Source organism: Sardina pilchardus, chromosome 22 (assembly GCF_963854185.1).
Source record: "Sardina pilchardus chromosome 22, fSarPil1.1, whole genome shotgun sequence".
In the NCBI taxonomy this organism is placed as follows: domain Eukaryota; kingdom Metazoa; phylum Chordata; class Actinopteri; order Clupeiformes; family Clupeidae; genus Sardina; species Sardina pilchardus.
Genome location: NC_085015.1, coordinates 29,839,006 through 29,855,498, shown reverse-complemented (window position 1 = coordinate 29,855,498; position 16,493 = coordinate 29,839,006). Strand labels below are relative to the sequence as shown.

The 16,493-nt window shown below is 41.1% G+C and overlaps 1 protein-coding gene across 1 annotated transcript in view; it reads right to left on the bottom strand.

Moving 5' to 3' along the window:
- The window catches only part of acadsb (acyl-CoA dehydrogenase short/branched chain), a 71,220-nt gene that overhangs the window by 47,342 nt on the left and 7,385 nt on the right, over window positions 1–16,493 (bottom strand). The window contains exon 2 of the mRNA XM_062526099.1: window positions 11,174–11,339. Within this exon, the coding sequence (XP_062382083.1) occupies window positions 11,174–11,339 (166 nt within the window). The remainder of the gene's footprint in view (window positions 1–11,173; window positions 11,340–16,493) is intronic.

Here is a 16,493-nt window from a genome sequence, read left to right as displayed (position 1 = left end):
GCAATTTCTGAATAGCCTCTTTAATTTCCTCTAGTGTAATGTCAGCTCCAATTTGTTCTTGTTCATCCTGTGATAATGTTGGACACTTCACAGTAGATAGAAAAGTGCTAATACCTTGAGAGGCAGGGTTGTCTGATTTATAAAGACTTTGATAGAATGTGACAAATAAGTTGTTGATGTCAATATCATCTGTTTTCAGTTCCCCCTGTCATTCTGTATTCCTGTTATAAGTGATTGTGTATATTGCTGCTTTGCTCTCTGTGCAAGAAACCGCCCTGTCCTTTCCCCTGTACCTAATACTTTTGTTTACTTTTGAATAATGAATATTCAACTTTTTTCTGTAATATAGAATTATATTCCAGCTTTAACTTACTCAGTTCGTGAAGTGAAGAGTGGTCAGAGTATATTGCGTGCCTATTTTCCATTTTTTTTAATGTCTCCTTCCAGTTCCTGAAAGCGCTCGACCGCTGTCCTTTTTAGAAATTAGCAAGTTTGAATAAGCCGGCCTCTAATGACAGCCTTAAATGCATCCCACTCCACAGCTGGGTCTGATACTGTGCCTTCATTGGTCCGCCAGTAATACATTATCTCCCCTTCAATAGATCGTACTAAGTGTTCATCTTTGAGCATAGATGTATTAAATCTCCACCTACTGGGACGTTTTTTATTTGATTGGCCTACGTGTAATGCCATCCCCACTGGAGCATGGTCTGATATCAAAATTGTGCCTATTGTTGTTTGTGTTGTAGCAGAGATCAATGATTTTGAAATTAGAAAGTAATCTATTCTCGAGTAAGAATTATGTGGGTGGGAATAAAAAGTAAACAGTTTATCTGAGAGATGAAAAAATCTCCACATACATGGGCGGTGCCAGGGTGTTGCTTGCTATAGCTAAAGCAACACCAAGATTTTGATAAGCAACACCAAAGCAACATCAAGTTGGCTCGAGTTTTTTAATGCGGGTGAATGTCGCGGATGTCTTGGAGATAGCCCCGGACCTCTGTGCCTTAAAACAAAATATGAAAATCGCCCAGAGTTTTTATGAGGTTCCAAAAAGGTTCCACGGCCAGCAGCCACAACTGCAATAGTGTTACTAACTAAGGAGTCGGAATAATTTGTTGCAAATTCGACAGCAGTGTTCTATTCTTCCCCCTTCTCTCGGACTGATATTATAGGAACCCGTCTACAGCTTCAGCGTAGCCTGGTTAATTGATATGGATACAAGAAGGGGCAGCCAGTGCAAGAAGAGGTTGAGAGTGAGACATCATCTCCCCCACCCCTAGTACTTCCATCAACTCTGTTAGCTAGCCAACCTCTGTGCCTCGCTAACATACCGATTTTCATGCAAACTGAAAATTGGACGAGGAGTTGTGTTGGATTAATCCATTTACAGTTAGCGAGTGGCACCTCATTCATTCATCATGGGGTTTTTTAGCTTTATTTGTTATGAAAATATGATGGAGGACCCCAACGAATGGCCTTCATATTCTCTATGTTGAAACTGCAAACAGCACAGTTTTCAAAGTTTCCCGGGGTAGAAACCCCTGTAGCCTACCCCGTAAAAGAAAAAAAAACACCTGCTTTTGCACTAGTGATGCTCCTGGTCGCCGATATGCACTAATATGCCTACAAAGCAACAAGTGTAGGCTATTTGTCTGGATTAAAAAAACGACGCGAAGGACACAATGTAACAGGCTATTGCATTCTCGAACTCGACAGGATTCGGGAAGATCTGTCCACGGTAAGACATTAGATTTTGCTTTTAGCCTACTTTATCTCAGCCTACTGGAGCACATCGGGTAGCCTACAGTAGGCATTTATATCAGAGACGAACTTTGGAGTCAGCAGCCATCAACATGGTCAAAGACATTGTAGTATATTGATACTAACTGCTTAGCTAAAACCTTCTGTTAATTATAGGTAACCAGTGCCATCTAGTGGTGGTTAGGTTGCGGTATTACCGGATGTTATCTGTGTCAGTAGACTGAGTGTTTCAATAAAGAGTTGCAGACGTGTGGGAATCGGTCTCCGCTATCTTTACTGTTATGGTTATATTAACGGTGTAGTTACAGTCCAAATATATTACAGTGGCGACGAGGATGGGATCTCTTTTTAACGAGAAGGGAATTCCAGTTGCAGAGCTAGTGAATTAAAATTTTACACGAAGGTAACGTGAACAAGATAACTAGCTGCTAGCAAGACGAACCAAGCTAACCTGGACTGTGTAACGTTAGCGTGTAGTTAACGTGCAGCATGGCATTTTTCATCGGAAACATTGGCGAGTACAAAGAAGGTCAAGAAGACTTCGAGTCATACCTCGAGAGGTTTGAGCAATGGATGGTCGTCAATGAAGTGGAGGAAGGTAAAAAGGCCAACGTTTTTCTGTCTATAATAGGCGCAGAAGCTTATGGACTGTTAAAAAATCTCTGCATACCAGATAAGCCAAGTACCCTCTCATATGAAGTGCTGAGCGGGAAACTAACGTCCCATTATAAGCCCAAGCCATTAGTTATAGCCGAAAGGTTTAAATTTCAAAAACGGAACCAGCAAGAAAATGAGTCCGTGTCAGATTATGTCGTGGCATTGAAACACCTGTCCACACATTGTGAATTTGGTCCTCATTTAGACGAAGCACTGAGGGACAAATTTGTTAGTGGTTTGAGGGTGGAGGCTATTCAGAGGAAGTTGCTTGCGGAACAAAATCTGACTTTTGCAAAAGCATGTGAATTGTCTTTATCGATGGAAATGGCATCAAAGAATACGATGGAGTTTTCCAGCAAAATGAAAGGACCTGCCACAGTGAACATGATAGACCGTAGGAGAGCAAGCAAGGGTGCGTGGAAAAGCAAACCAGCCTCCAGCGAGTGGAAAAGTAAAGCCACAAGTGACAGTTCCAGACCACAGAGAACAGACACGCACCAGCCCTGTTACCGATGTGGAGGTAGCAATCATGCTGCGCAAGTATGTAGGTTTAAAACTGAGACATGCCACAAGTGTTCAAAGGTAGGACACATAGCAAGGATGTGTAAAACAAATAGGCAGGGACATACACAGTATGTGACTGAAAGCAGCAGTCAAAATGACACAGCAGGAAATGAGAGTGAGGATGAACTGTTTGGATCGTATCCCATGAATACAGTGTACCCCACAAATACAGTTGGTAATGGAAAAAAGGACATTAGGGTAAATGTAAAGTTAGAAGGAGCCCTGGTAGATATGCAGCTTGACACAGGAGCTGCTGTAACACTTGTTTCTGAGATAGTATATAAGAAACGTCTCTCTCATCTGCCACTGAAAGAAAGCAAAGTGCGGCTGTCGACCTTTTCTGGTGAGAACATTCCCTTGTTGGGACAAGTGACTGTCAATGCGAAATATGGAAACCAGAGTGGCGATTTACCGCTAGTGATAGTGAAAGGTGACAGACCAGCCCTCCTTGGCCGTAACTGGCTTGCAAATTTCAAACTAGATTGGGCAAGCATATTTTCAGTTATGCCAGCAGGGGGTAGAAATAACGCAGATGTAGAGACAGTGTTGCAGAAACACAAATCAGTGTTTTCTGAGGAGCCTGGCACTATTCGTGAGTTTAAGGCCAGTATCACAGTAAAGCCTGATACCAAACCGGTCTTCAGGAAGGCAAGACCAGTGCCATATGCACTAAAAGACGCAGTCGAGAAAGAGTTAGACAGGTTAGAGAAAGCAGGTATTATCTCAAAGATTGAACATAGTCAGTGGGCCGCCCCGATAGTAGTTGTACCCAAAACAGACAAGTCAATTCGTATCTGTGGAGACTATAAAGTCACAGTAAATCAGAGCGTGGAGGTGGAGAACTATCCACTACCGAACGCTGAAGATCTGTTTGCCACACTGGCCGGGAGCACTCTCTTCAGCAAATTGGACCTGTCACATGCCTACCAACAGCTTGAGTTAGAGAAGGACTCAGAGAAGTATTTAACCATAAATACTCATAAAGGACTGTATGTCTATCATAGACTTTCATATGGGGTGTCCAGTGCGCCTTCTATGTTCCAGAATGTGATGGACCAGATCCTGCAAGGCTTGGAGCATGTGACCTGCTTCCTGGATGACATATTGGTCACGGGCAAAACAAGAGAGGAGCATTTGAGGAACCTGGAGGAGGTACTGAGCCGGCTGGAGAGCTATGGGGTGAGAGTGAAAAGGGCAAAATGTTCTTTCATGCAGGAGAAAGTGGAGTATTTAGGGCATCTGATAGATAGAGAGGGACTTCATCCCACCGAGACAAAGGTTCCCGCCATAAGTAATGCACCCCAGCCCACAAACGTTACCGAGCTACGGTCATTCCTAGGACTATTAAACTATTATGGCCGTTTCATGAAAGACCTGTCAACTGTACTGCAGCCGGTACACCAGCTTCTAAAGAAAGAAGTTGACTGGAAATGGACACCAGAGTGTGCAGCAGCATTCAAGAGCGCAAAAGAACAACTAGTGAAGAGCTCAGTAGTGGTTCACTATGACACCAACAAACCCCTGAGATTAGCTAGTGATGCATCCCCTTATGGGATAGGTGCGGTTATGTCGCACATAATGGAAAATGGGGATGAGAAACCGATTGCTTTTGCGTCGCGCACACTGACAGAAGCAGAAAGTAAATATAGTCAGATAGAGAAGGAGGCTTTGGCCATAATATTTGGCGTGACCAAATTTCATAAATACCTGTATGGCCGCAAGTTCAGTTTAATAACTGACCACAAGCCCCTCCTTGCCATCTTAGGGCCCAAGTCTGAAATCCCCACACTAGCCGCTTTGCGTATGCAGCGATGGGCGCTAAGACTGATGGCTTATGACTACAGTATAGAGTACAGAACGTCAGCGGAAAATGCAAACGCAGATGCATTATCTAGACTGCCGGGAAAGGAAAAGGATAATACAGCGGAGGAGAGCAGTATCTTCTATTTCTCATTAGTAGATGAGCTTCCCGTGCAGGCTACAGAGATTGCACAGAGCACTCTAAAGGACCCAGTCCTATGTAAGGTACTGGAGCTGACTCGGTCCGGATGGCCGAGTTATATCAAGGATGATGCACTGAAACCGTACTTCACCCGAAAGAATGAACTGTCGGTAGAACAGGGATGCATTCTGTGGGGAATTCGAGTTTGAGGTGTTGCGGAACATCTTTTCATCTTATGGTCTCCCCGAGGAGGTTGTTTCCGACAATGGTCCTCAATTTACCTCGCAGGAGTACAAGACATTCCTGCAAAGCAACGGTATTAAGCAGACCTTGGTACCAGCCTACCATCCCGCTTCTAATGGAGCCGCGGAGCGAGCAGTCCAGACAGTGAAAGCGTCACTGCTGAAACAAGTGCTCGATGAGAAGAAACAAAATGTCACTATAACAATTCAACACAGGCTAGCAAACTTTCTGATGGCCTACAGGAGTACACCACACAGTGTTACAGGTTGTCCACCAGCTGAACTGTTCCTCAAACGTCAGATTAGGACCAGGTTCAGCCTACTGAAACCAGATCTCGCTCGAGTGGTGGAAGGCAAACAACAAAAACAGAAAGAATACCATGATCAAACCGCCTCCAAGCTGAGACATCTGTCTGAGGGGGACTCAGTTCTGATCCGAAACTTCCGCGGAGGAAAGGAGAGGTGGACGAAAGGAACGGTGGAAAAGAGACTCGGACCAGTCACTTACCTGGTGTGGAACGGAGTGAACCGACGCTCAGTTCACATCGACCATCTGCTGTACAACCGGCCGTCCAGTCCGGATACATTGGAGTTCCAGGATGAGCAGCTTGACGTCACCAACGACTACCCTGCAGTGGTTCATGCGGACTTGGGGGGGAAAGGCACACCTGGAGCAGTAGGTGGTAGCCCGTACTCACCTGAAGCTACACCATTGCCAAGGATGCAGGCTAAGGAGACGCTTGCAACACCTTTACCAGCCTCAGTGGCCGGTGACAAGGCAGTGACACCTGCCAACCGAGCAGCCATTTCCCCTGAGGTGTTTGGGGGCAGGTACCCTCTGAGAGAGAGGGCGCCTCCTAAATGACTGACCTTGTGATCAGTCATTTCCTGAGAAACATTGTTTCTGAAAACAAAAGAGTTCCTGTTCAAAAAAAAAAAAATGTGAAAAAGAGTTCCTGAGACTGAAATGTAAAAGAGGAAACTGGTTTTAATGGATTGTGTTGCCAGTAATGATTTAGTTAAAATTTCAGAAAAGAAATTTGCAGAGCAAATGTTTTAGTTTAAACATATATGAGTTATTATTAGTGGGAACTTCTTAGTTTAAGGGGAAGGAGTGTAGTATATTGATACTAACTGCTTAGCTAAAACCTTCTGTTAATTATAGGTAAACAGTGCCATCTAGTGGTGGTTAGGTTGCGGTATTACTGGATGTTATCTGTGTCAGTAGACTGAGTGTTTCAATAAAGAGTTGCAGACGTGTGGGAATCGGTCTCCGCTATCTTTACTGTTATGGTTATATTAACGGTGTAGTTACAGTCCAAATATAAGTCTGCTTCGGCTTCCCCCATCCATATAGTTCATTAAAGAAGCTTCCCCTAGTATTTTGTAGAATTTTGCATTTGCAATAGCCGTTGCGTGGTCGTGTGTGTGTGCATGTGTGTAGCTCAGTCTGGCCAGATGTTAAAATTTGCTAAGTGACGTGACGTTATCTCGTTATCTGTGCTGCCGCTGCTGTTGTGTTGGGTGCACTGGGGTCAGGACTGGGTGTCATAAACGAAGGCGGATGAAGTTAATTGTTGTATAGGTCTGGGCTACCTTCTCATGATGATTTCTAAGCCATTTGTTAGCCACGTTTTTTTTCTTTCCTATTTTTCGGGGGGGGGGGGGGGGGGGGGGGGGGGGGGGGGTGGCAGCAACACCTGTCTGTATCACAGCAACAGCTTAGCTACACCAACAAAATTATCCTGGCGCCGCCCATGTCCACATATCCACCAAATCCAGCTCTTCCACCAATGTGTCAATTTCTTTCCGAGCCTGTGAAGGTCATGTTATACCCCCTGCATATGTTTTATCCATTGTGGGCTCCCTCACGTTGTTAAAATCCCCACCCAAGATTATATATGGATTTCTAAACCCTGTTATAACATTGCTCACCCCTACAAAAAACCCTGGCTTTTCCATTGTTGGTGCATATACATTCATAAGCGTCTACTTAATGCCATACAGTTCAACCTCTATTGCTATCCACCTGCCTTCATCATCTGCTTGTTGTCTGAGTATTTTAATGTTTAATGTTTAATGTAAGTTTGTCCGGATCAAGATGGCTACTCCCCTCTGACTGGAGGTACCTGCACTATAAATGACTTTGCCAACCCAGTCCCTTTGCAATAATAATGAATCATTCTCCTTTAGGTGGGTCTCTTGCAAGAAAGCTAGATCTGGATTCTTCTGCTTGAGATACCACAGAATCTTCCTCCTTTTTATAGCTGAGTTTGCACCTTTAACATTCAATGATATTAGTTTAAACAATTCACCCATAAAATATAACTACTGTAGGTATAGTCAAATAAGTGCTAGCCACAATTGTTTTAAAAAACATAATACCTTCTTGTCCTGTTAGTCTACTCCCTTGTGGAAAAAGGAAACTTGAACAAAGCAAAACACAGAACGAAAAAACATTGTACACAAATACAAAACTGCCAAGAGCCCACAACGAACATTAGGCTCTTCTGCTCTACTAAACGTGTTATAGTGCATCCGCATGAAAGTGTCACCAGGCCTGTCCCGGCTCCTCCCACCCCTAGCCCACTCCCCATTAGAAGTTTTTATCCCAACCAATAACTTGACAACCATCTGAAGTACCTTTCAAATAGGCAAGTCAACCAAACAATGCAATGAAAATGATGATACCAATAATCATCCTTAAGAAATAAAAAGTGATAATAAAAAATAAGTAAGTAAAAAATAAAATATTTATATAAAAAATAGAATTAAATAAATTACCCCATGCCACTTCACTATGCAACCCAACGGTAGCCTATGTGTTGTCTAAGTAAAAGCACTAGCATGATGGGCTACTATTCCAAGTACATACGTACAATATGCATATCTGGGGAAATGTCACTTAAAGAAAATATGTAAATAGTCCCAGACATTGAAAGAGAAATTATTACTGACCATAATGAGACTACTCATCACCCTGCGTGAAGTCTTGTGATGTAAGGAAGACAGCTACCGCATTTGGTGAAGTGAAGGAGTGCCACTTGTTGTTTACAGAAAACTTCAGTGTCGCTGGGTACTGCATGGAGTAGAGGATCCCATGACCTCTGAGTTGCTTCTTCACACCATCAAATTTTTGATGCTGTTGTAGCACCTCTTGGGAAAGATCCTGGAAGAAGGAGAGCTTCTTGACCTCCCATGCGACTGCCTCTTTTCCGCGAGCAGAACCGCTTCTCTCGCACTGAATCTCAAGAAGCGGATCAGAACGTGGCGACTGCGTCCCTTGTCTGCACTCTGCCCAACGCGGTGCACTCGCTCAATTTCAAATCCAACATTCACATCCAACTCCAACTGTTCCGCTAGTATATCAAGCACAAAACCTCTCAGGTCCTTACCCTCTGCTTTTTCAGGAATGCCTATCACACGCACATTGTTCCGTCTACTATAGTCTTCTAAGTATGTGACTTTATCCTGAAGTGCTTTTAGGTTTGATAAAGCAGAGTCTATGCAAGCCCCTTGGCTGTTGTTAGCATCTTCCAGGTCTGAAATTCTGGTTTCCGCCTCCGACATCCTTGACCCCAGCAATTCAACAGTAGTTTGCAGCTTTTCCATGCCTGTTTTCATACTGGTCACATCGGACGCTATACCTTTCAAGAGATTTTTAATGCTGGCAAGCTCTGCCTTAGTGTCGTCAGAGGTAGCGGTCTCTTCATCCATCTTGCTTTCAGGCGTCGTGGACTTTTTCGGTTGCTTTGCTGTGCGAGTAGGGTTATTTTTTTGTTTGCCATGATTTATATCACGTTAATGTTTAGGAGATAGAAATGTTACTATTTAAGGGATTTCAAAGCATATTTAGCAGTAATACAGGGGAAGGAAGGTCAAGCCGAGCGGAGCCTAAAACTATGCAGCCATGCTGGTGTCACGTCTTCCCGGAAGTCTGGCAGGGGTGTTTTAATGTATGTCACTAATATGGGATTTTTATCTACAAAATTGTTTTGGTGGGAGAACATTATGTATTTGTTGAGTTTTATGTCAGCTAGTTAGATTTATTATTTAGTAATAACTGTGTTACGGCGTAGGCTCGTTTACACCATAACATAATAAGGAGGCAAGAAACAGTAGTAAAGAATATCAAATTTATTGAGAAGTATAATCAAACTAAGTAAATTATACGTGTCTAGGGTATGTTGATGCAATGTCGTACATGTATGGATGTGATGAGTGTCTAGTAGATCAGTATAAGAATGTTAGCTGTAAAGGGAAAATTATCATTAAGATAAGAAGAGTGAGTTATCAAGGAAATTAGAGTGTGTAAAAGAAGTAAGCCATATAGTGCCTATGTGAAAGGAAAGAGTGCCCAAATGAAAGAGAGAGAGAGAACCTTTTATAGCCCAACCCCTAAGTACAGGTGATACCAATAAGGCACTTAGGGCGCCCATGACACCCAGGCCTAGTGCCGCCCGTGCACTGACTTCACTAGACCCATAGGGGTCATGGTTTTAACCTAGGTGGGCGTCACAACTGTGAACTTGAATTTGAATGCTGTTCCAAGTTGCTGCTGGTATACAACTGTTTATTTTCAATACTAGTAATATAATCAATAATGATGATGATAACAATAATAATAATACAAATAACAACAACAATACTACTAATAATAATACATTACCTTTATATAAGTGTTATTTTGTTAGATTTTTTTCTTAGGAAAGTAATGTTTAGTTAGGGAAAGAATGTTTGGTCAAGCCTGATGCCTTTAGTCTTTTCCACATGGTGAGGTATACAGTTTATTAATTCAACAATGGTATTGGATCGGTATCGGGGATCGGTATCAGCCGATACGCAGAGCCCAGGCATCGGTATCGGTATCGAGACTGAAAAAGCCGGTGATCCCTACTGAAAAATCATCTTGTTGGTTCTATTGACGGAAGTGAGAGGGGAGGGGGAGAAGATTTTTCAGGAGTGATGATATTACTTTGCTGAGTCGAAGTGCTCTATTATCCTTTTTACCTGCTACGAAAAGAGTCAGGTTTTATTTTGTGTCATCATACTTGGTTGTGTAACTTCTTCTGTACCTTTATTCAAATAGGAAAAAACGTGGAGGTGTTTGGTCACTTCTATCTCTGTTTGGATCCTAATGAATGCCACGCGCCAGGAAGATTGAGTGTACGCACTGAGATGCTAGATGTATGCATGTATCAACTCATCCTTGTGAAGCGAATAACACAGTTTAATATGAAAAAACGGTGGAGTGCTCCTTTAAGGCGGCTGCGGGGTATTGCAAGCAGGTTAAGGTTGTTAGATCAGAGGGAGAGGGGAGCAGAGTGAGAGTGAATGAGATAAGTGAGATATGCAGGTGACGGACCATGAAGGGCTCTATATGCTAAAGTGAGTATTTTGAATTGAATCCTATAGGCCACGAGAAGCCACTGAAGAGAGTAAAGGACGGGGTGACATGGGTGTGAAGAAACAGGGTTAAGTTAATGATTTAATGTCACTGTCAAATGATAGGGACTTAACAAACATCACCGCTAGGTTTCTTATACTAGGGAACACTATAGATGAAGGCAGGCGAGCCTATGGTTGTGGATGTGTTGATGTAAGCTAATACTTTAGCAATAAATAAAGGCTTTTAAGTTTTTAATTTTAACACACACAATCCTACTGAGTGCCTGAATATGGAAATGTGTCCTTTTCCTTCTAAATGTAATAATTATTATATTGGAGGAAATTTTATTTTTTTACTATGGCAGTAGGCAGTATGTTATTATTTTGGGAAGAAGTTAGGTACGCCTAGTCAGTTTGGAGTTTGAATAGCAGTCATTATATTACAAGCAAGCAATAATATTCTTGCATGTAAAAAGTTAGGGATTAAGGCAAAAATGCGTAATTCCCAACAAATGCAGTGTCACTTATTCCAGTGTGTTCCAATCAATCCAAACAGACGCTATTTTAAAGCATGCATTTGATGCACTTTCAAAAAATCTGGATGCATTAGATTTACCTGCTTCTTTCATCATACTCTCTTCCTCAGAGTAGGTCTGCAGTGGAGGACACATGACCCCAGGCTTAGCCTCATTTTCAGCAGATAGCTCAACAGCAGACAGTGAAGACTGGTTTCGAATCCCCAGCTGGAATATGCTCCATGGTCGGGAGAGATGTCTACAGAACTGTAAAAATAGTTCAGGGATTAGACGACAACACCAACAATACAAAAAAATCTTGTGAATTCTTGTGACTTGCAGTATCTGTGTCTGTAAGTAGCAATCAAGTCTTATCTTTGGACACTGAGATTGTAGACCTGTGAGAGAAAAAGGTGGAACTTTGGCTTGAAGATCGGAGAGTCCACAGATCTTTTTTTGTTTGTTTGCAAAACAAAATGCCACATGACACATTTGAAGTGAATGCATTTTAGAACACGGTGAAAATCAGTTAGTTCAGTTGGAGAATGATTAAATTGCCACACATGCTACGTTAATCAAAAATAACAAATTAATAGCAATTATTGTGGATATGTGGAATTAGTACTAGTATGGATAACAGAATGGATAAAATCATACCTGCCTTCACTGTTCAAGAATAATAATTAAAAAAAAAAAAACTAGAAATGCAATTCCAAAGAATTACCAGTGCATGAAAATTAGGGCTGGGAGTCGATCTAATTAATTAGAGCCTTTGTAATTAATTAATCAATCGAAATTAATCACATTTTAATCGTATTTTTTTTCACATGGATTTTTAGTATAGCATTGGATAATGACTGAATACATAGGCCTAAGCTTAAGCAACAAAAATATTGTTCATTTTGTTCAAGTCCAACAGACCAGTGCAATTTTTGCCATCAAGTGTAGCAATACCATATTTAGAAATATAGTACATTTTCAGAAATTCAGGTAGCCTATAGATAGGTAGACCTTCTGTAAACTATAATACTGTGATATCCTGTTATAGTCAGGGAGCCATGGGGTCAGACCTGGCTTTGTCGGTTAAAGTTTTTTTTTTTGCAGAATCTAGTAGACTAGGGGTACCTCTTTAAGATTTAAGAGGGTGCCCGGTGATATCCCTTGGGCAATTTCGTATATTAAGCCTTTCTTGTCCAATGTGTTGACTAAGGCGGATATACTACAGGTGAATAGGGTAAAAAAATTAACAAGCAGATATCACTATGAAACTTCACCAGTTGATTACTTAGATCAATATGAAAAATAAATGTATTACAAGTTTTCTGAAATGTAATGTTTGAATATGCAAATTAGGTATGATGTAATTAAATATGCGCTGATTTCATAAACGTAAAAAGATCAAATCTGAACATTGGATAAAGCCAGTTTCAATTTTTTTCTTTTCATTTTGTTGACATAAGAGATGAAAAGTATTTTAGAGAGGGAATTATGGATATCTCATTTAGTTATTCAGTAAATCAGAAAATACTATACCAGCCTTTAAAAAATCAATTTTCGCCATGTTTTTTGGAATAAAATGTCATGTAAATCAGGCTAAGAATAATATATCAACAAATCCCTCTGCAAAAACCTTCTAAACATGGTTAGGTATAAGACTGAAAAGTTTGGTGTATGTAGATGCTTGTGAAGTGGAGATTTTGTTCTCCGAGTGAGAGAGGAAACTCATCCATATCCGCCTTATATTCAACACATTGGACAAGAAAGGCTTAATATACAACATTGCCCAAGGGATATCACCGGGCACCCTCTTAAATCTTAAAGAGGTACACCTACTCTACTAGATTCAGCAACAAAAAAAACTTTAACCGACAAAAGTGAAGTGTTCCTTTAAGGTTCTCGTGAGCTTTTGGCAGACCAGACCAGTCACTAAGCCATGGGGTCAGGTTGCAACCAACCCAGGTCAGACCTGGTTTTGTTGGTTAAAGTTTTTTTTTTTGCTGAATCTAGTAGAGTAGGTGTACCTCTTTAAGATTTAAGAGGGTGCCCGGTGATATTCCTTGGGCAATTTTGTATATTAAGCCTTTCTTCTCCAATGTGTTGAATATAAGGCGGATATGGATGAATTTCCTCTCTCACTCGGAGAACAAAATCTCCACTTCACAAGCATCTACATACACCAAACTTTTCAGTCTTATACCTAACCATGTTTAGAAGGATTTTGCAGATGGGTTTGTTGATATATGATTCTTAGCCTGATTTACATGACATTTTATTCCAAAAAACATGGCGAAAATTGATTTTTTTAAAGGCTGGTATAGTATTTTCTGATTTACTGAATAACTAAATGAGATATCCATAATTCCCTCTCTAAAATACTTTTCATCTCTTATGTCAACAAAATGAAAAGAAAAAAATTGAAACTGTCTTTGTCCAATGTTCAGATTTGATCTTTTTACGTTTATGCAAATCAGCGCATATTTAATTACATCATACCTAATTTGCATATTCAAACATTACATTTCAGAAAACTTGTAATACATTTATTTTTCATATTGATCTAAGTAATCAACTGGTGAAGTTTCATAGTGATATCTGCTTGTTAATTTTTTTACCCTATTCACCTGTAGTATATCCGCCTTATAGTCAACACATTGGACAAGAAAGGCTTAATATACGAAATTGCCCAAGAGATATCACCGGGCACCCTCTTAAATCTTAAAGAGGTACCCCTAGTCTACTAGATTCTGCAAAAAAAAAACCTTTAACCGACAAAGCCAGGTTCACCTAAATTATGGCATTTGGCTCCCGGACTATTAATTGTGTGTCACCTTTTACCTTGAGTTGAGTTCATGAAATTGTTGTGTCCCTTTAAGGGGAACTGGGGGGTGGAGTTTACGTGTGTGCGTGTGTGTGTGTTTGCGGTTCCGAGAGTGAAGTTGGACATGGAATTAGATGCGGTGAATTACTCTGTTATAATCGTGAGTTGTGGCTGTAACAGCAACTCGGTTGCTATTTGTTTAATAAATAAAGCTTGGAGGTTTCCCTCAAGTGTCTGGAGTATCACAATACTTTGTCCACGCTAGCTGCTATATGTTTTGCACTGAGGTGATACTTATAATATTAAGGCTCGATGTTCTGCGGTGATATGCGAATTCCTTGTTGCATTGCTTGCACACAACCATGCTCTTATCGACGCTTCCATCCGTTCGTTTTTTGTAACAACATTTCCCATCCACGGGGCCAACCAACACGGTCACATCAGCTTCTTTGTTCATGTTCACTGTGCCACTGTGGTTTGTTGTTGTCTGAACCGAACTCATGCGTGTTACTTGGTGCTCCAGTATAATCGGCCCTGTAGCACCGCATTATGTAATAACACCGCATTATGTAATAATGTAATAAATGTGCACGCCATTATGTAATAATTGCCGCATTTTGTAATAAACTTCTTGAACGCAATATGTAATACATTTTGCCGCATTATGAAATAAGTTATTACATATTGCGGTTGTTACTACATAATGCGGTTGTTGTGTTTTTTTTTTTTGCCAAATGTAACAATTGGTGCATTATGTAGTAACCAACCAAAATTGACATTTTCATTGATTAAAAACAGCATGATAATGTGTATTTTACTCAAAAATGATAAGTAAGGGGACAGTATGTCAACTATTGCTCAGCTTACATTGTAACAATCCACCTTTTAACTTTGGTTGTGCTCATTTAAATGCACAAGGGGTTCTTTTCAATTAATATTTGCAGTCATATTAGTCATGAGATCAAGTTTGGAGGTAAGTGCTTCTGATTAACCACTTTATAAAATTGTCAAGTAAATCTCTGTCTTTGCTCAAGCAGCAGCAAAGATAAGACATACAGCACCAAATTATTAAACATGGGCTGTGCACAAGATGGGTGTGCCATGCATTCTGTTTTCTGTTAACAGATATTATATTATTGGCTAAGTTAGCTGGTGTTGACATAGCCAACCATAAGCTAAGCTAACACATGTTACACATTAACATAAAAGGTTTTCTTTTCAAGTTCATTGAGGACACAGTATCTCAGTCTAAATCCTGCTTAGTTTGTTGTAGTACAACAAAACAAAATTAATAATAATAAATATAGCTGCAAGTGGCGATGGCAGGCCCGGTCATTTCGGAATCTAACAAAGCAATACGTAATTGTTGGTGGGCATGTGCATGAGCAACACACATGGCCACCAAATTTGGTTAATTTTCATCAATGTATGTGTCAACCACAACAGACAACAGGCTAGGTGGCGCTATAGAGTCCCTAAGCCACACCCTAGGCCAAAGCTCTCTGACTAGCTGCAGCAATAACACACAAGCCTACCTAGTTGTCGTGAATGTATGTGTCAACCATAATAGACAATGTGCTAGATGGCGCTATAGAGTCGCTAAGCCACACCCTAGGCCAGAGCTCTGTTTCTGACTAGCGGCAGAATTAACACACAAGCTCACCAAATTTGATTCATTTTCGTGAATGTATATGTCAACCACAACAGGTAACACACTAGGTGGCGCTAAAGAGTCCCTAAGCCACACCCTCGGCCTGAGCTCTGTCTCTGAATAGCTATAGCAAAACACATGCCCATCAAATTTGGTTCATTTCCGTGAATGTTCGTGTCAACCACAACAGACAATGCGCTAGGTGGCGCTATAGAGTCCCTAAGCCACACCCTAGGCCAGAGCCAAGGGGGCAGGCATATTCCCGGAAGTAGAGACACGAATTGAGCTGGTTATCAACACTCTGCTAACTCCCATGGACGGCCATAGATTGCAGATTTTTTTGCGATCCCATAACTTCATGTAACATGTGCCCTGTGTCGCCCTTATAGCTTCTGTGTATTCTACAGTATATAGGGTATTGAAGGCAAAACTAATTCACGTCTTCCCCGTATATAACGTTGGTTTCCAGCAAAGTAGTATAGTTAGCATGTCGGTTGGAGGGAAGCTAACGTTCGACAAGAGATTCCCCGTAATGTTTGGATAAGAAGCTCAGTCCAGCCTGCACGAAAACCATGACGGAAAGTCATTCGCAAGATCAGTGAAAAAGCGTGTAGCCTACGGTAGCCTACTGTTTGATAGGGTAAAGCATTACCTAGAGGCAAGTAAACAAAATAATAATATTAAAAACGAACATTAATAATGGATTGACAGTTGTTCTGAAAATCCCATCTATCAGTTACAGCAATGTACAGGATGGCTAACGTCACAAAATGAGTATGAGTCTGCGCAGTACGATGGAAAGTAAACAGATTTTTGTTTCAGCCCCATCCCATTGAGAACAACGGAGTCTGTTTGTCCATTTCTTTTAGGTCTATGGCCAGAGCTCTGTCTCTGACTAGCAATAGCAATAACACACAAGCCCACCAAATTTGGTTAATTTTCGTGAATGTAT